The sequence below is a fragment of the Diabrotica undecimpunctata genome, chromosome 3 (assembly GCF_040954645.1).
Source record: "Diabrotica undecimpunctata isolate CICGRU chromosome 3, icDiaUnde3, whole genome shotgun sequence".
NCBI classification, from domain to species: domain Eukaryota; kingdom Metazoa; phylum Arthropoda; class Insecta; order Coleoptera; family Chrysomelidae; genus Diabrotica; species Diabrotica undecimpunctata.
The window spans coordinates 43,433,082-43,454,008 of record NC_092805.1 but is presented as its reverse complement, the minus strand read 5'-3'; the positions used below and the strand labels follow the sequence as shown (position 1 = coordinate 43,454,008).

The 20,927-nt window shown below is 33.0% G+C and overlaps 2 protein-coding genes across 5 annotated transcripts in view; one reads left to right on the top strand and one right to left on the bottom strand.

Annotated features, from left to right (window-relative positions):
* The window catches only part of LOC140436747 (synaptic plasticity regulator PANTS), a 145,315-nt gene that overhangs the window by 21,242 nt on the left and 103,146 nt on the right, over nt 1–20,927 (bottom strand). The gene's annotated exons all lie outside the window — the stretch shown is intronic.
* The window catches only part of LOC140436748 (fatty acid-binding protein-like), a 78,580-nt gene that overhangs the window by 44,359 nt on the left and 13,294 nt on the right, over nt 1–20,927 (top strand). For 2 of the 4 annotated variants that reach the window (XM_072525814.1, XM_072525817.1), the window contains exon 2: nt 2,962–3,046. In XM_072525814.1, coding sequence (XP_072381915.1) covers nt 2,977–3,046 — 70 coding nt within the window. In that variant the 5' untranslated portion in view covers nt 2,962–2,976. The other 2 variants (XM_072525816.1, XM_072525815.1) reach the window with 2 other exon arrangements.

Genomic DNA, 20,927 nt, shown 5'->3' with positions numbered 1-20,927 from the left:
ATATATATAAATTATTGTCAGATAAGTTAATATAAATAAAGAAATAAATTAAATCCGTAAGTGTTATAAATATTGAACCTTTTAATAAATGCACAACACAAAATAGATGCAGAAAAGTCAATTGTAAAAATATTTTAACTGCATTTTGTATAAAATGTAAGATATTTTTATGTAGTAAACGGAAACGAGATTGTTTTTACAGTTCATCATCATCATTGGTGCTACAGCCCTATAAAAGAGCCTCGACTTTCCCAAGTCTATTACGCCAGTCAGTTCTATCCATTGCCAACTGTTGCCAGTTTGCTGCGCCTATTTGTCTACCATCCTCATCTACACCATCCCTCCATCTGAGTTTTGGTCTACCCCTTTTTCTACTTCCCACAGGTTGTGACATAAGGATTCTTCTAGGAGGGTTGTTCTGCTGTGATCTTGCCAGATGTCCTGCCCATCTTAGTCTTCCTATTTTTATAAAGGATATTACGTCTTTACCACCAAATATATGTTTATATCTGTGATATATCTCGTAGTTGTACCTCCTTCTCCAAACACCATTTTCACAGATGCCACCAAATATTCTTCTCAGGATCCTTCGTTCAAATATAAGCAGGAGATTTTCATCTGCCTTGGAAATGGTCCATGCCTCAGACCCATATGTCAACACTGGTTGTATAAGGGTTTTGTATATGGTTATTTTTGTTTTTTGGCTTAAGTTTCTGCTTCTCATATGTCTACTTAGTCCAAAATAGCATTTGTTTGCTAGGATTATTCTTCGCTTGATTTCTTCAGTCATGACGTTCTCCTTGGTGATCAGGGAGCCCAAGTATGTGAATTTGTCCACCACTTCAAAGGTAGAATTATCAACCGTGAGTTGGTGGCCGATGTTTCTGGCTCTATTGTTGGGTGTTGATGCCATTATCTTAGTTTTATTTTCATTAACTTGCAGGCCCATATTTTTTGAGGCGTGTGACAAGGTGGTATACATTTCTTCTAGCTTGCGTGTTGTGCGGGCAACTAGATCAACATCATCTGCATATGCCAAAATTTGGGATGATTTATTAAAAATGTTTCCTCTGCTGTCTATTTGGGCATCCCTGGCCGCCTTTTCCAAAGCTATGTTGAAAAGGAGACACGCCAGCGCATCTCCCTGTCGCAACCCAACATGCGTTTCAAATGCCTGTGATTGTTCGCCCTGTATTTGGACTTTGCAAACAACTTTACGCATTGTAGCCTTAACCAATCTTATCAGTTTATCGGGGATGTGGAATTCATCCATGGCTTCATACAATTTATTTCTTAGGACACTATCATAGGCCGATTTAAAATCTACGAAAAGATGGTATGTGTCGATATTAAATTTATTGGTTTTTTCCAGTATTTGCCTTAGCACAAAGATCTGGTCTGTTGTTGATCGACCAGGCCTAAAACCACTTTGATATTCGCCAAGAAGCTCCTCTGAATATTCACTCAGGCGACCATATAAAATACTCGAAAATATTTTGTATGCTGTATTAAGGAGGGTTATTCCCCTATAGTTTCTACATTCTAATTCATCGCCCTTTTTGTGTAGCGGGCAAACGATCCCAATACACCACTCTTCTGGGATTTGTTCCTCATTCCAGGCTCTCAGTATGATAGTTTTTACAGTTTCATACCAAAAACTAAGTTCTAATACGTTGTTCTGTGTATAAAAATAATGAATAATAAAAGATTGCTAAAATATGAGTATTTATTATACCTACTGTTTCTTTCTTATGTTTAAGTTTATTATGGTAACAGATAGACCCAATGTCATTATACGTGACATTGAGAAAAGGCAGATTTTCCATTTTTGTCAATATTTGAAAATATTTAAAAAAATACTCTGGATCTCAGGAGGTTAATATATTTCTTTTAAATTGAATTTTTTGGAATCTAGGCTTGCCAAAAATAATAGCATGTTTTATATATACACATCGGTTTAGAACGTCTTTCGACGTTGTCCGATACCTAAACACCATCTCTTCCTATCTTCGCAGTCGTTTGTTGTTAAATTTCTTTCGCTCATGGACTTGTTTACGCCGTGTTGCCATTCTAATCTGGGTCTTCCTCTTTTCCGTCGACTTATCGGTTGCCATTCTATTACTTTTTTGGGGAGTCTTGATGCTGGCATCCGTTGAACATGCCCATACCACCTTAATTGTTTCTTCTCTATATCTTGAGTTATATTTCCTTCTATTCCCATACGTTGTTTTATTACATCATTTCTGATTCGGTCTCGTCTGGAAATACCTAAAGATCTTCTCATTGCATCCATCTCTACTGCTTCTATTCGCTTTTTGTTCTTTTCACTAATTCTCCATGTTTCGGCGCCATAAAGAAGAGTAGTTTTAATCATGGTCTCATATATATTAAATTTCCTTCCTTTCGTTATCTCTTTTTCTTAATAGCATGTTATAACTTACACAAAAATTCTAAATTGCTCGAATATTTCAGTTCGGTCTTCCACTATACTTTTTTCAGAGGTATCTTTAATAAAACTACCTAACTTTTATTTTATCTTTGATGTGTGGAATGAATCGTATAGGTACAAAAATGTCAATTTCCTTAAATACTGACATCTATTTTTTAAACGACCTATTCAGTTTTGAGTTACTTTTAAGATGTTACCTGCCGTAACTACGCCACTGTAAAGATCTCCTTCCATTCTACTTGCATTTTATTGTCGAAACGAAAACGAAACACTAGATAATAATAATCATCACTACGTGTATGTTGCAAGCTATTAGATTATTATTTATTTCACATAATAACAATAATTAAAAAATTTAAATTTTGTAATGATAAGGCTTTCTAATCTTTTAGCTTTTTAATAAAGTTAGGGAAGAATTTATTTCAATTTGTTTTCGGCGGCTGTCAGCGATATATACGTAAACTTATATTATCGCTAATTATTGTTGTTTGAATACAAGTTTCCGTTTTTAGATCAAATAAACCAGCATGGTTCAAATCGAAGGAAAATACACAAACGATAGAAACGAGAATTTGGACGACTACTTTCGGGAAGTAGGTAAGTAGGTCATAAATTATTCAATTGTTTTTAAAATGACAGGACAAAATACTGTAGAATTTATTTTACATCTGCATATAGTTTAGTAATTTTATAGAGGGTGTTTCACGTAGACCGCACATTCAGCATATATCTCTGAATTTCTGAATATAATCGGATTTTAAATCTGAAAATTTGTCGTTCCGCATAACTGTAGCTGTAGCTGACCTACGAAATATCAGAACAGTTCTGGTATTATTGTAAATTGGACAGAATTTGTATTTGGCTATAGATAATATATATATATATATATATATATATATATATATATATATATATATATATATATATATATATATATATATATATATATATATATATAGTTTGTACATACAGAAAGTAATTTTTTTTGGAAATTTGCGTCGGAATCTGAATTCTAAATACCGGGTATACCTACACATATTTATTATATTCCTATTAATCGTGTATTTGTATGGTTGTTTACTTAGTTATGTCAAGATAAATTAAAGTCTTTATTTATCTAAGATTAAGTATAATAAATCATGAACATTTGATATAATGGAGACAAACTTTCAAAAAACGGTATTTTTAATAAAAATAATATCTTAGCGTTACGTATTGGCATTTCCCCATAAAAACGATTGTGTTAAACATGCATTAATCCCATCTGCATATGTAAAGATAGGAATAACCGGTAATGTCTGCCAGCCTGTAAACTAACAATTATTTAGTACTAACACATACAAAATAAAACTGCGTGAAACAATAAATTTAAGGTTTAATGTTTATATTTTTAGCATTGTATACTTAATAATTTAAAATATAAAATCATAAAACAGTGTTGCTCGATTTTCAGTGAATAATGAAATTCATTACTTTGAATTTGAGATATTAATATTGAATAATATTGAATATTATTCGTTACTTTAAGGAAATATTAAGTGAAATGATATCTCATCTCTCCGCATTGCTTAAAAAACTGTAAGTTGCCTACATGTGGCGAAACTCAACTATTGTAAAATTATTATACTTAATTTTTTTTTAAATATACTTTTTTAAAAATAATAGAGCTTACTTTCTTCATACATACGATGTCAGCGATATATACGTAAACTTATATTATCGCTTATAATTATTGTTGTTTGAATACAAGTTTCCGTTTTTAGATCAAATAAACGAGAATGGTTCAAATCAAAGGAAAATACACAAACGATAGAAACATAAAATATAATGTGAAAAATTTTATGGATTTAGCTAGACACATTTTCTTTAGTTTAACATTTTCTCAGTAGATTTTAAAATTTCTAAGATTCTAAAGTTTATTTAGAATTGTTTCGTTAAATTTATAATTATTAAAATATATTGAATTAATACACAAACTTAAATGTTTAACTTTATTACAGAGAAAATGTTGATAAATATTTTTTCTATTGTAAATAAACATTTATAATGAACAGTTGAACATTTTAAAATTATTTTTAATTCTAAACATTTCGTTTATATTAATTTTCAATATTCAATATCAAATATTTTACTCTCGAGTAAAAATCACATTTTTTAAAATACATTACATACAACTAATAAAAGTTGACATCTGATGGTATAGATCAGTATATATACCTAACTGTTTGTATGGGAATTGAACTATTTTTTTTACTATTTTCTTTTACTGCTTTTACTATTTTGCTTTCTAATTTAATCATATTTTCTCGATTTTAAGCGAAACGAAAAAAGTAAATAGACGTGAAGTTGTTAAACGTCACTTTATGTTTAAATGAACTACCACTGTAACAGTAGATTGTATAAAACATTTTGTATAAGCGTATTATGTAATTATGGGAAAATAAAACCGTTTGCTTCTACTATTTTCCTTATAATTTCGTCATATTTTCTCACCTATTAGACCTTCCTAAGACTTTAAATAAATATTTCAAAAGCAAAATTAGCCAAATCAATTCAGTCGTTCTCGATTTATTATAAAAAAGTTAAAAAAATAAAGGTCATTTTATATTTTACTAACGGACCCGACAGACTTCGTTCTGTCAAATAGATTTGGAATGTGGCAGTTTATTTCTTTAATTCTTCTGAACAGAACCGTCACCGTGATGATAGTACGGTGTGTAAGGGTCAGCTCGGGTGACCTAAGTATCTTCGCTTCCACGAACTTTGGCCACCTTTTTGGACCCACTAAAAAGTCTGACTGGGATGTCTGCCAGAGGGCTTCAAACTAAGAGGGGAACTTAATTGCGTATTTACTGTATCTGTCGTTTATTAGTCGATAAGTTGTAACGAGTCCGTTACTTAAATAATCGTTTACCTTCTTTTTGTGTCTGGAATCTTTTAATTTAATTCTAAATTAAATTCATATTAAAATATTCTTAAACTAAATATTTAAATAACTCCCAGTAAATTTTATTTTCTGATATTGGCATTAAACTGCGCCCTCAGCGGTGAAATTCTGAAAGTACATTTATTCTGCGACGTGTAAAATCTCAACTTGTCACTTGTTAACTGGATGTGAGTGAATAAACATCTCAGAGTAGAGCGGCTGGGAGTCCATTTTTTTTCCCGAATTTAGTTTAAGTTTATTTTTTATGTGAAGAGCTGTTATTTTAGAAGAAACCATTTGAGTTATTTTGTTGTTTTGTACGAGGATATTTTCAGTTGGATCACCCTAGCCGCCTACTCAAGAATCCAGTTACAAGTCAGGGGAAGAATTATTTTTTAGTTGGGGTTATACTTAATAAAGATAAGGGGAAGGAGTTTCAAGTTGGTTTTTTTATGGGAAATTAAGAAGCAGTTTAAAGGGACGTATTTGTCCAATAGTACCTGATCCAGGGAATACAGGTTTGGTATCTTGTTACCACCTGAGTCCAGTTCTCCACTCTTCGAGGGAAACCGACAGGAAGAACTGACTTATTTTTTTTTATTATCATTCAATTACTTTAAATAATTTTTTTATGTCCTCTTCAAGGTTTAACTTTTGGTTCAATTTTTAATAACAAAAACTATCCTTAATAATAAATATTTTCAATTTTTCCTAAAAAAAAACATTTTATCATTGTAATTTAATTTAATTATTTATTGTTTACCAAGGGATGAGGTTATAACTCTCCCTTGAATTTCTCTTTGTTAGGTTATTGTGTGCACACATATCCCAGAGAATTTTTTTCTTAAAAACCTAAACAATTTTTGAACGAAAACTAACTATTAGTGAGTAGTATATAATTATATTTATTATTTATACATTATTATTGGATCTAACTTTTGTCACAATTTGAAATTTTTAAGGGGTATATCAGGGGTAAATTGTTTTATAATTATTCAGGGATTTTACTGTAAATATAGATAAGTTAATTGTATATAAGAGGTGATGGGTCATATATAAGTGTTTAAAATAGTCTGTACATAAAATTGGTATTTATTAAAGTTGGGTTAAAATTTAATATTTCAATTAGTACCTATCTTTCTTATTTCAGCAATACAAGATATCTCGGAAGAAAACATTTAACTTCCTGGCGCCCAAGTATTCACTAGAGCAACTTTTACTTTTCATCTGTTTATTTCTTGGTGGTTTTCTTGTCATTAGTTCTTATATCTTACGGTCTCTGTAGGGCATGCAAATTGGCCGAATCCTTCTTTGAGTGTCAAGTGGTCATTCTCCTGCATAGTCGCTAGCCAACACTTAATTCTGTTATATTTTAAAATTCATATTTACTTCATAAAATTCATATTTATTTCTTTTACATAATTTATTTCTATCTAATCCCTTCCATCTTCCGTTATTCCCCATATTAGTTCGTTGGTGTATCAAGGTGCATTTTAGAGTTCACCCTTTTGCTACATTGGATAGAGTCCCCCAGACTTCCTCTAGCACAATTGTTGCTACATTAACATATTTTTGTTACATTGGCGAGCCCAACGTGGTGCCTTTTCTCAGTTCAGACCGTGCATTCTGTAGTATATTTCTCTTTGCAAAATATTCTTTATTATTTCTAATTTGTTCCTGTTGCTCTTTGTTCATTTTTTTTTAACTTCCTTATTTATTTATCTTTTCTTATTAGATTTACATTTATAGGTATACTTGTATTGCTGCAGTTTACTTATATTCATATTTAAACCCTCACCTTCTTAATCATTGTGTACAGTTAACAATCTATTTTACTATTATTGAACTATAATAATTTAATAATTTAGATATTACTATTTTTATATATATATATTAGCCAATATTGGTGGGTTTTTATATTCAATTATTTGTTAATCATATACTTGTTGAAACCATTGTGTGTTGCTTCAAGGATTGTGTTATATTTATTTAACTTTACTTAACCATTTTAAAATTTTTGTGAATAACTTTAGATTATTCTTGGATTGATTTTGTGGTGTGTTGTTACATATTTATTTAGATATATATATATTTTTTTTTAAACCTTAGATTATTCTTCGATTGATTTTGTGGAGTGGTAATACATTATTTCCTTTGTCTATTCATCTATTTTTTTTTCACAATGTCTGCATTCAAGGTAGAACATTTATTAGTCAAGGAATTAGATTATGAGTTGAGAATTAGGGACATCAATATTGATGAGTCTTCCAATGTGGATTTAAAACGCAAACTATTGCGTGGAGCTTTAAGGCAAGAAGAAGGAAACAGAAGCTTTCGACAAATTTCTGCCACAAGTATTCCTTTTCTAGAGCAGCAAGAAGAGATTGATGAGACTGTGGATGATTTGGCTAAAAGGATATCCGATTTTAGAGGGACTGTCCAAGATAGCCTATACTCCAGGCTGATATCACGTCTAGCTCATGTCTCAGGCCGTGTTCATTTATTGTCGTGTTCGAATGAGGATCAGCAATCTTATAAACGTTCAATTTCAATCCGAATTCTTAGCCTAGAGGGTGAACTTGATTCACGAGTAAATCCAATTGCTACTTCAACACCTATTTCTTCTGTCCAAGCAGCTAACTCATTTCTACACCCCAAACCTGTTCAGGTACATAAATGGGGCATTACATTTTCTGGTGAAGGTCATTATGACCAAGTAATTTCTTTTTTGGATAGGGTGGAATGTCTTCGAGTATCGAGAGGAGTAAGTGAAGATGATCTTTTTGCAGCTTCTGCTGAATTGTTTACAGGCGCAGCTTTTACGTGGTTTAGAAACAACCGCAATAATTTTTCTAATTGGTCTGATTTGGCTCAGAAACTTAAATCTGATTTTCTACCATATTCTTTTCAAGATGACCTTCTAGACCAAATCAAAAATCGTAAACAGAAGCCAAATGAGTCTGTTACGATGTTTATCAATAACATTTTGGGTATGTGTAGTCGCCTTGAGACTCCTCTAACAGATTCTGCAAAAATTAAGATTATTCTAAAATGTCTATTGCCTTTTTATCACCAGCAATTAGCTTTAGTAGACATCACCAGTATAGCAGACATCACCGAGAAATGTAAACGTTTGGAGGAAACTTTATCTTGGTCTTCTCAATCTCCCACCACTTCCAAACACTCTTCTGACTCTTTCGGTCACCAAAATCCTTTTAGGCACCGTTCTTGGCAATCTAAGGGCCCTGAGCGTAATATCTCAGTTGTAAGTTCTGTAGTGTGCTGGAATTGTCGTGAGTCTGGCCACACTTTTTATGATTGCGGCATCCCTCGTACCCGTATTTTCTGCCACGGTTGTGGTAGGGAAAATACCCTCAAACGAAATTGCTTTAAGTGTTCGGGAAACGAACGATCGGAGGTCCGTCCCCTGAGCGTTTCTCCGTCCACACCCCCATCAGGGAATCAAACCGTTACATCAAACGAAATCACTGGTCCAACCACGTCAAGCCACCCAAACCCATCTTCCAGTCGGAAAGGGAAAGGGGTTGTTCCAAAAAAACCAACACACACCACACCAAGTCATTCCAAGAAGTAACTTCTCAATATAATACATTTGATTCGCATAGATTACCTTCCCCAAATATCTTCCCAAATTTTAGTAATAAACATAATAGTAGCAGTGTAGTAGTTCCAGTATCTATACCAGAGTCTACCACAATTCAGGAGGATTCTTTTATTTCTGATTCTTCTTGTTTGCCTATTGCATCCTCTGATTGTGTAGGTAGAGATAATAAGTTTAGTTTAGTACCATTTAAAATTTTTGATCAATCAGATAATAATTGTTTTGATTTGAATTCGTTATTAGTGAGAAAACATAATGATAATAGACCTTATCTTCCTATTAAGATTTTAGGACAATCTTGTTTAGCTCTTTTAGATAGTGGCTCGAACATTTCTGTGATAGGTTCACATTCACTAACTTTACTGAAAAATGCTGAGGTTTCCATTATGCCCATTTCTTCTCTGCAAGTGTCTACGGCAGATGGTACAGTTCAGTCTATTACAGGCAAATTCGAAACCGAAATCACAGTAGCAGATTTATGTAAACAAATTACATTCTATATTATTCCTTCAGTTCAGAATTCTATAATTTTAGGTATGGACTTCTTAAATGCTTTTAATAGCACACTAAATTGTTCTAATTTTTCCTTTTCTATTTCTCAATTTAATCTGTCCTTACTTAGTGCTATTCAGGATTTTACTAGTTTATCTAGTTCAGAACAAAGTCAATTAGAGAATATGATCTCTAAATTTACAACCCTTTCGTCAAAAGACAAATTAGGTCGTACATCCTTAATATCTCACACTATCGAAGTGGGAGATACCACACCTTTTAGACAATATCAGTATCCTATTCCTCAGGCTTGGCAAGTTGACTTGGAAAAGGAAATTGATTCCATGTTAGAGTTGAATATCATTGAACCTTCCACGTCTTCTTACTGTAGTCCTTTGTGGTTAACCAAGAAAAAAGATGGATCTTTTAGGGTTTGCTTCGATGGTCGAAAGTTGAATAATATTACTACAAATCGGGATGCTTATCCTATTCCCCGAATAGACGTCATTCTAAGTAAACTCCAGAATGCTAGGTATATTTCTTCTATCGATCTATCTAAAGCTTTTTTACAGATTCCTTTGAGCGAGGAAAGTAAAAAGTATACAGCTTTTGCAGTTAGTGGGAAAGGATTATTTCAGTTTGTCACTATGCCTTTTGGTCTTGTTTCAGCTCCTCAGACAATGTGTCGTCTGATGGACTTAGTCATTGGTCCTCAGTTAGAGCCCTATGTTTTTTATTATTTGGATGACATTTTGGTTGTCACTCCTGATTTTTCTCTTCATATGGAAATTTTGGATAAATTGTTTTTACGTCTCAAAGAGGCTAATTTAACTATTAATTTAGATAAATGTCAGTTTTGTCGTCCTAGTCTTAAATTTTTAGGATATGTAGTCGATAGTAAAGGTTTAAGGACTGATCCTGATAAAGTTACTGCTATCAAGGATTTTCCTATACCTAAGACTACTACCCAAGTCCGTAGGATATTAGGCATGTGTGGATATTATCGTCGGTTTGTGCCGTCTTATTCTACTTTGTTATCTCCACTTACAGATCTCCTTAAAAATAGGAAAAAAGGCCAAACTATTACATGGACTTCAGAAGCCGATGATGCTTTCCGGCGTATAAAAGAAGCTCTTACTAGTGCACCTGTCATGACATCTCCGAATTTTAAAGAGCATTTCTATCTCATGACAGATTGTTCCAACACTGCTTCAGGTGGGGTACTGTTTCAAATGAAGGATGGTTCGGAACATCCAATAGCTTATACCAGCAAAAAGCTCAATAAAGCACAGAAAAATTATTCCACCACAGAGAGAGAACTTCTTGCAATTATCCATGGTCTTGATGCCTTTCGGTACTATCTTGAGGGTCGTAAGTTTACTATCATCACCGATCATAGTTCTTTATTATGGTTACATTCCATGAAAAATCCGTCACAACGTTTATCCCGTTGGATTTGTAGGCTTTCTGTCTTTGATTATAATATTGTTCATCGCAAAGCCAATGGTGTTGTGGTTGCAGATGCGTTGTCACGTACATTCGATATCAATCTTTTAGATTTGTCCACTTTATTTCCAGATAATTGGTATCGAAAGATGATTCATAATGTCACCCAAGAACCTACTAGATATCCTGATTTCAAGGTAGAGAATAATATCCTGTATAAACATGTAATCAGTCCAGTTGAGTCTTTATCGAATATGTCTGATTGGAAAATAGTAGTCCCAACAGCAAATAGGGATGAAGTCTTGAGAACTTTTCATGATGATGTGACATCAGGTCACTTTGGTTTTTATAAAACATTTAGTAAAATAGCTGAGTTATATTACTGGCCTGGTCTGCGCAACTCAGTTAAGAAATACATCTCTAGATGTAGAGTTTGTGCAACATGCAAGCCGAGTAACCTACCTCAAGCTGGATTAATGGGTTCGTTTAGGAACATTAATTTTCCTTGGCAAATGATCTCTTTAGACCTTATTGGACCGTATCCCCGTAGTTATTCAGGTAATACGTATTGTTTGGTAGTTGTAGATTACTTCACCAAATTTCCTTTAGTTTGCCCTCTTCGTAAGGCTACAACTCCAGCTATTTTGAAGTTCTTAGAGGAGCAAGTGTTCTTACTATTTGGTATTCCCCAAATAGTATCATGTGATAATGGTCCTCAATTTATTTCTAAAGCCTTTAAAGATCTTTTAAGTAAATATAAGGTCCAAAAGATATTCTACAATGCAGCTTATCATCCGCAAGCTAACCACACTGAACGTGTAAATCGTAGCATTGTTACTGCTCTTCGATCTTACACTTACACTGATCATAGAGCTTGGGATCAGTACATTCATTCAGTTGCTCAAGCCATTCGAACTTCTGTTCATGAAACCACTCAGTGCTCTCCAGCTTATGTTAATTTTGGTAGGCATGTTCCATTGTCAGGTGATTATTTCGGTTTAATTTCTGAAAATTCAACAACTCTTCCTCAAATTTCTGAGAAACTTCACCGTATGGAAGATCTCCAAAACTTACCTCCAATATTCGCTGACATTAGGAAGAAGTTGAAAGCTTCTTACCATAGAAATCAGCATCAGTATAATTTGAGGAAACGAGATTTGCGATTTTTTGTGGGCGATCGAGTTTTGAAACGGAATTTTGTAAAATCAAATAAAGGTGATGCCATTTCTGCTAAGTTTTGTCAGAAATATGTTCCCTGTACTGTCGTTAGGGTAATATCTCCTTTAGTATATGAATTAAAAGACAATTCGACAAATAGACGAATTGGTCAATTTCATATAAAGGATTTACTCCCTGATATTACAACAGATGAGGCAACATCTTCATCTTCAGAGGAAGATTAACTTAATGTCTATTAAGTTAACTTATTCCTATGAGTGTTATTGTTTTGGCTCGGTTTGGTTACGATTTGATATTTTCTTAGATTTTTGTTATTAATCACCAGATTTGATATATCTACAGCTTATACTTTGATTAGTATCTGTTTATAATTAGTTAAAATTATTAAGGCCATTAGAGTGTTTACTTATATTAGATGTTGCATTGGTATGGAACTAAATATTGTAATGCTACTATACTGTGCTATATGTTTATGTGTTGTATAACCTATGTTCCCATTTTGCTTACTTGTTTTGCCAGGTTGGAAAGAATGTTGTAATTTTTTTTATGGATTTGATTCCGTTTATTGGTCATGATCAAGTTATATAGGAACATGTATCTGAATGTGCTATGTGGGATGGTTTTTTGTTATGTCATTAGGAATTTATATAGATAATCAGTATGCATAATTTTAGTACACTTCTATATTATATAGACTATTCTGCCTGTGTATATGTGACTGAATATGTGGGTTCGAAGTTTTAGTTCAATTGTTGGCCTCAGTTGTGCAATGAATTTCGGAATTCACCATTTTCATGACAAGTTGTACAGTTATCTAGGCAGTAGAACGTCTTAGGATTTGAACATTTAGCTTTAATCCTTAATATTTTCAGACTTTGGTCTAATATAAGAATTGTTGTTCCTTAGCTGATTTATTATTCTTACTTATAAAATAGTTTATTCAAGTCATGGATTGCTCCCTTTACAGCTAACATGTTTAGATTACAGTTATGGATAGTGATTCCATATTTTGGCAACAAATGACCATTTATAGTTATTTTCACTTCTTTCCTCAGGCACTTATCTATATTTTGGTATATTGAATTAGGAATTATCTTGTTCTCTTTTATTAATATCAGAACGAATTATAAATCTGCAGTTTCTTCAGAAATTGGTCTACTCGTTCTTGATGTTCTGTTTTGTTATTACTTCTACCTTACTCTTACTATTTTGCTATGGTTGTTAGAGTTTACTGGTACATTAAACTCTTTTTAGTGCTCTTATGCTAGATATTCTTATAAATTTGTAGTAGCTACATGCTATAGTTATCGAGTATCTGCATAAGTTAATTTTGTTGTAAGGAGTTACCACAGCAGTTCACATGCTTTGGTACTTTACCTTTTTGAGCTCAAGTTGTTCAGCTTTGCATTTGCTAGGATGATTGAGTTTATAACACCTCCTAGTTTTTATTTTTGGTCTTTATTTTGGATCCCAAATGTACTGATGGCAGATCATCAGGATGTAATCGATTTTATGGCTGTCCTTTTGTTCAAGCCGTTAGTCCCACATTTTGATCCAATAATTTATTTGATGAATTTTTAGGTTAGGCACATATTACCGGATGTGGGTATATGTGGACCTACCCTATTTGGTTTATTTGGTTATAGTGTGAATTGGGTCATTATTTGCCTGATTGATTATCTTTGGATATGCTACTTTATAAATCTGTTGTCCACTGTATGGTCAATTTTGGATTTACCATCCAATTCGACACTTATATTGTTGTCTATACATTTGGTATTTTTATTGTTACTTATATTGTTTTATATAAGTACGTTGGTATTTTTATTATTACTTATTATTGTGTATCGGTCCACCTATTTGCCTGATTGATTATTCCTTGGATATGCTCTTCTATAAATCTGTTGTCCATTGATGAGTCAATTTTGGAACCAGGGTCCGATTTCACATTATTTTGGATTATTTTTATTGAGTATTTGTATTACTAGTCTATACTATGCTATGTTGGAGTTACCTTACTTTAACTTTACTCTAAATAGTATGTGACTTTTTACTTAGTTACATGTGGGTATCTTTAGATGAAACCATTTCTTTATTCCTACATCACTCATAATCTGCGGTTAATTATAATCATGTGAATCGATGTAGATTGTTTTGGAAATATTTTAGTGAGTTAATATAGTTTATAGCTGTACTTGGCAAATTGTTGCCATGGCTATAATTTTTATATATATAAGTTTATTTTTTCTTCTCGATTCTTGATTGCTCCACATATGGTTAAAGTATTGGTTAACCTACATCTAACCAATCAGTCAAGTAAAAAAAAAAAAAAAATTTTTTCACTAAAAATTTTTTTCTCCAAGTAAGAGGGGAATGTAACGAGTCCGTTACTTAAATAATCGTTTACCTTCTTTTTGTGTCTGGAATCTTTTAATTTAATTCTAAATTAAATTCATATTAAAATATTCTTAAACTAAATATTTAAATAACTCCCAGTAAATTTTATTTTCTGATATTGGCATTAAACTGCGCCCTCAGCGGTGAAATTCTGAAAGTACATTTATTCTGCGACGTGTAAAATCTCAACTTGTCACTTGTTAACTGGATGTGAGTGAATAAACATCTCAGAGTAGAGCGGCTGGGAGTCCATTTTTTTTCCCGAATTTAGTTTAAGTTTATTTTTTATGTGAAGAGCTGTTATTTTAGAAGAAACCATTTGAGTTATTTTGTTGTTTTGTACGAGGATATTTTCAGTTGGATCACCCTAGCCGCCTACTCAAGAATCCAGTTACAAGTCAGGGGAAGAATTATTTTTTAGTTGGGGTTATACTTAATAAAGATAAGGGGAAGGAGTTTCAAGTTGGTTTTTTTATGGGAAATTAAGAAGCAGTTTAAAGGGACGTATTTGTCCAATAGTACCTGATCCAGGGAATACAGGTTTGGTATCTTGTTACCACCTGAGTCCAGTTCTCCACTCTTCGAGGGAAACCGACAGGAAGAACTGACTTATTTTTTTTTATTATCATTCAATTACTTTAAATAATTTTTTTATGTCCTCTTCAAGGTTTAACTTTTGGTTCAATTTTTAATAACAAAAACTATCCTTAATAATAAATATTTTCAATTTTTCCTAAAAAAAAAACATTTTATCATTGTAATTTAATTTAATTATTTATTGTTTACCAAGGGATGAGGTTATAACTCTCCCTTGAATTTCTCTTTGTTAGGTTATTGTGTGCACACATATCCCAGAGAATTTTTTTCTTAAAAACCTAAACAATTTTTGAACGAAAACTAACTATTAGTGAGTAGTATATAATTATATTTATTATTTATACATTATTATTGGATCTAACTTTTGTCACAATTTGAAATTTTTAAGGGGTATATCAGGGGTAAATTGTTTTATAATTATTCAGGGATTTTACTGTAAATATAGATAAGTTAATTGTATATAAGAGGTGATGGGTCATATATAAGTGTTTAAAATAGTCTGTACATAAAATTGGTATTTATTAAAGTTGGGTTAAAATTTAATATTTCAATTAGTACCTATCTTTCTTATTTCAGCAATACAAGATATCTCGGAAGAAAACATTTAACTTCCTGGCGCCCAAGTATTCACTAGAGCACCTTTTACTTTTCATCTGTTTATTTCTTGGTGGTTTTCTTGTCATTAGTTCTTATATCTTACGGTCTCTGTAGGGCATGCAAATTGGCCGAATCCTTCTTTGAGTGTCAAGTGGTCATTCTCCTGCATAGTCGCTAGCCAACACTTAATTCTGTTATATTTTAAAATTCATATTTACTTCATAAAATTCATATTTATTTCTTTTACATAATTTATTTCTATCTAATCCCTTCCATCTTCCGTTATTCCCCATATTAGTTCGTTGGTGTATCAAGGTGCATTTTAGAGTTCACCCTTTTGCTACATTGGATAGAGTCCCCCAGACTTCCTCTAGCACAATTGTTGCTACATTAACATATTTTTGTTACAAAGTTTCTTCGCTTACAATTTTTGCATTAAAGTCTCTCATTATTATCTTTGTTTCGTTTGTTAATAATGAGTAAAATAAAATAATTTTCTGTTCTGTTGTTAGTCGAACAAAGTAACACCCTGTACTTTAAATAAAATATACCGGATTTTCTGTTTTCTATAACATTGACAAATTTAATGAAACGGAGCTAAATTTTATGAAATAAAAGGAATATCTTTCATTTGATGATTGTGTCGGTAGATTAAAAGTGCCATGAAGTTCTTACAGGTGAGCGACGAACCCCCAAAAAAATGACCATGACCTATAAGTCGTTGATAAAAGGTATTTGTAATAAAAATCTGCACAACTTTTTTTATAACTTTTTTGTTTGGAGTGGGGTAACATGTAAATAAACAAGAAACACGCAAAAAATTTTGATTTTATAATTTTAATGAAATTTTATATTTAACTCGCTATATATCTGCTTAGTTTATTTCAATTTCTAATTTTGACACAATTTTGATTATGAACAAAATGGCAATATTTTGAAAAAATCGTATGCTACTTGTCGGATACTTTTTTCCAATTAAAAATGTATGTTTCAAATTTTTGCATTTCCCTTTTTACCAATTCTACATTAAAATTTAATACTTAAAGAAGTTTTCTGGAAAGTTTCAGATTTCTAACTTAAATGATCAAAAAGTTATAGCAATTTTTATCGTATCCGATGTAGAGCGCAACCTGGTTATTGAAAGTATACGTCTAAAGTACGCACAGAAAATAGTTTCGTCTTCATGAGTATTTTCGAATGATACAAATAAATGTCGTTTAATTCAATTTCTTTAAGAAAATTTATGATAAAATACACTTGCGGGCAAAAAAATTGACTCAGTTGATGAATAATTGTTTATGCTTGGTAATTTTATGTTGTGTTACTTTGAATTAAAACAACTAATGCAAAGAATATTGTCTGTTATAAAGCTTCCAAAAAAATAATTGTTTTATGCAAATTGGCAACGTGTTGTAAAATTTGCCTACTTCTATATGACACAGAGACACAGGGAATGTAGCAAATATTGTAACCGGCATGTTCTATGTAATGTAGATCTCCAGTTTGCCAGATTGGGGTATTTTCCCCCATTTTTGGGGTAATTTAAAAGCGTCTGGAGGAATTTTTATAGGCTGAAATCGTTGGAGGATTTTTTGGGGGAAAAATTGTGGAGGATTTTAGGGGGTCATGGTCAATTAAATTTGAATGTACATAGAACTGCATATTATGCTACTTTCATATAATCTAAGTTGATAGAATCTATAAATTATTTTAGTGCCCTCTGTTGATAAATAGTATAATTTTGGTTTACTGCTCTCTACATTTGACTACTAAAATTTAAAAATCCGCGGATCTTTGGCATTCACAAAAAACTAATTTCATTTCGATCCTAGTCTAAGGTCCAAGTAATCAAGTAATTCCCCTGTAGGCTAGCAATAGCGAAGAAAATTTCCATTCCATATCCATGGCGGCATTAGAAAACATGATTTTCGGCCACCTAGGGTTTAGGATTTACTCGACGGTGGTCTACCAGAAGGGGGTTTATACTCAAAAGGCTATTTCTTACATAAATAAATAATATACATAGCTGGTTTTTTCAGTAGATACCTTTAAGACACCCAAAAATATGTACTTATCTAAATATTTTACAAAAATATAGGCCTTTAGTTTTGAAATATAGATCATTTTGTCCTAATAGACATTGACATCATATTGACATTTGAATTCTACCCATATAATCATAGGCGTCCGATTTTCTAATCTTTTTATTTAAAATTATTATTTTGGGGTAGTACTATTTCAACAACTATTTCATAAAATTTAATGTTAATAATAAAAAATGTCGTTGGTTTTTTAATTAATATAATTCTAAAATTCTCAATGTAATCACGATTATATTTTTCTTGTTAATGTACCATGTTGACGCCTATGAAAGATCGAGCAGCTCTGTATCGGTGTTGTATCTTTGGCTGTGTTAGGGAAATTTCAACTCTTCAGGTTGATGTTATGGCATTTTTAGTATGAAAAATTATTCTAATTCATTGTTTTTAGTATAAATAGTATAAAAAATTATAGTACAGTGTGTTCCAGTCTACAGTCTTTTCAAATTTATAAAAATTGTAATTATTCAACAAAATTTAAAATTTGGGGGATTTGAGCTTAAATTTGGAGGAATTTCAGTTTCAAAGTGGCAGATTTAGAAATTCGCATCTGGCAATTCTCCATGAATTTGTCGGTGGTTGTCTCAGTCATTTCTCAAACGTTGACTGTGTGTACACTTCAAAGTGCAGTAAGTGAACATTTAAAATATGGATATTTTACTAGTGAAGGCGGCCCAGGTAATTGCATTGTTACTAGAGGGCTATAGTCAGAGGACTCTCGCCGGTCGCCTACTTATTACGGATTTTGCAGTCTCAAGGGATTACCTTCGATACCAGGAGACCGGTAGCTACTGTCAACGACCAGGTTCGGGTCGGCGATGTTTAGCGACAGAGAGGGACGAACGATTCATTGTCCTGGGTGCCTTGTGGAATCGGCACGCGACATGAGTTGAGCTTCAACAATCCTTGAGGAGTGTACAAGGTGTCACCGTCACTCAGTGGGCAGTTAAGAGAAGACTTACGGCTGCCACTTTGACTCCCACACGAGCTAACAAAGGGCCCAAATTGAACGCACGTCAGAAACAAGCTCGACTTCAGTTTGCCCGAGAACACGTCAATTGGCACCTTGAGCAATTGAGCAGAGTTTTATTCTGATGAGAATCGACTGTGCTTGTATAACAATGACAGAAGACGACGCATCTATCGCAGGCCCGGAGAACTGTTTTCCCAGTGCTGCAGTGTCAAAACAGTGAGCTATGGAGGTGGTTCGTGTATGTTTTGGGGTGGTATATCTTTAGAATGAAAAACGTAGCTTGTGTTCGTGCCGGGTGGTGGTCGCGAAGGGAGTTTGGCAGCAGATCGTTACATTACGGATATTCTCCAAGACCATGTTGTTTATTATGACGGCTACATACATGACGGCATCATGCTAAGGTATGATAACGCTCGATGTCACAGGGCGCGGATTACGAAAGATTAGCCAGCTAGCACCAATTTAACAACAATGAACTGGCCTCCATTGATTTCAGATATAAATCCCATCGAGCACCTATGGGATGAACTTAAATGTAGGGTCCGGGTCCGTAATCCAGCACCAACGACAGTGGCGTTGATAAAAACTGCATTAGACGAAGAGTGGAAATCGATTCCTTAGGAATCAGTCATAAACTTAATAAGGTCCTTAAGAAATCACATGGAAAGTGTAATACAACGCAGAGGAGGAAATACTCGGTATTAATTTTGATTTTTATGTTCATTAACTTTTATATTCATTTTATAATGATTTTCATTCATACCATCTTTTCTCACATACAATATTTAGTTATCTTTGTTATGTTCTTTACTTACTAATTTTATAAATTTTTTGTGTCATTACAATAAAAATTACGCCTGCTTACGATATTTTACTTTTAATTTTACATATATGTGGATATACACTGGCCAAACACTGGAGTCAAAAAATATAACTTATTTTACTTTTGAGTCGATTTTTTTACTCGCAAGTGTAGTTACATGAAAGAGTTTCTCTCCCTCCTTGTAAAGAACATTCGAATTATTATTCCTCCTCCTCCTCAGTCCTAATCCCTTTTGGGATGTGGTGACACCATCAGGCCTTAACAGTTTTTTCACGATTTCTCTCCATCCTTCTCTGTCCTGGGCCAGTTGTTCGGCTTCATGTAACCCTTGGTTAATCAGTATTTTTGTTTGATCTACCCAACGGCTTGGAGATCTTCCCCTAGGTCTCTTTTCTTCAACTCTACCCTCGACTATCAGTTTTTCCATCGTACCTGTTCTTCTAGCAATGTGTCCAAAATACTGCAAATATCTCTGTTGTATTTGTTTAAGCAATCTATCCTTTACTTTAAGTTGTTCTAATATCGATACGTTAGTGCGATGATCAATCCAGGATATTCTCAACATGCGGCGGTATACCCACAGAATTATTATTGCACTACTGTAAAATCGCCAATATAGATTTATGTAATCATTTAGATGCAGATACCTGTCCTGATATTTTAAGCAAAACAGATGGCAAACAGTAGAGACTAAGATGGGCTGGACACATTGCTGGGAGATGTCAGATAATGAGTATACAAAGAGATTGACATTCTCAAACCCAGAGGGCAGAAGAAGTAGAGAGAGCAGAGAAGTCATCCTGATGATAAAGAAGACCTTAAGATTCTAAGGATCAGAAGATAGACAGAAGTTCCTAGGAAGCGAGCGACTTCTGTGCGACCAGGCCAAGATCTACAAAGGATTATCGAGTCAATCATGATTATAACGAATTAGTATGAATCTAATACTAAAGAATTTGTTACAAGACTGGGGCATGGCAGAAAATGGTAAATGACGGCTATAGATATTGTATTTTTAGTGTTGCCAACATTCTGAAACAGGCGTCAAATATCAGTTAGGACAAGAAAATTCATAGAAGAATTTCGTGCAACCATAGTCAGAAATCATACGATTAGAAGAAGACTTAATGAAGCTAGTTTGAAGTCACACAAACACAAAAAACAGAAATTTTTGACAGGTTTGCTAGAAAACATCAAAATTGGAATGGTGATTGGCGTCGGTTTTGTTTACTAAAAAGGGCCACTTCTGAGAACATGTGGCTCAAGTTTTGTTCAAGAGAACAAAATAAACAGTTAAATTTTACTCCTACAGTTTGTTTCGGAGGAG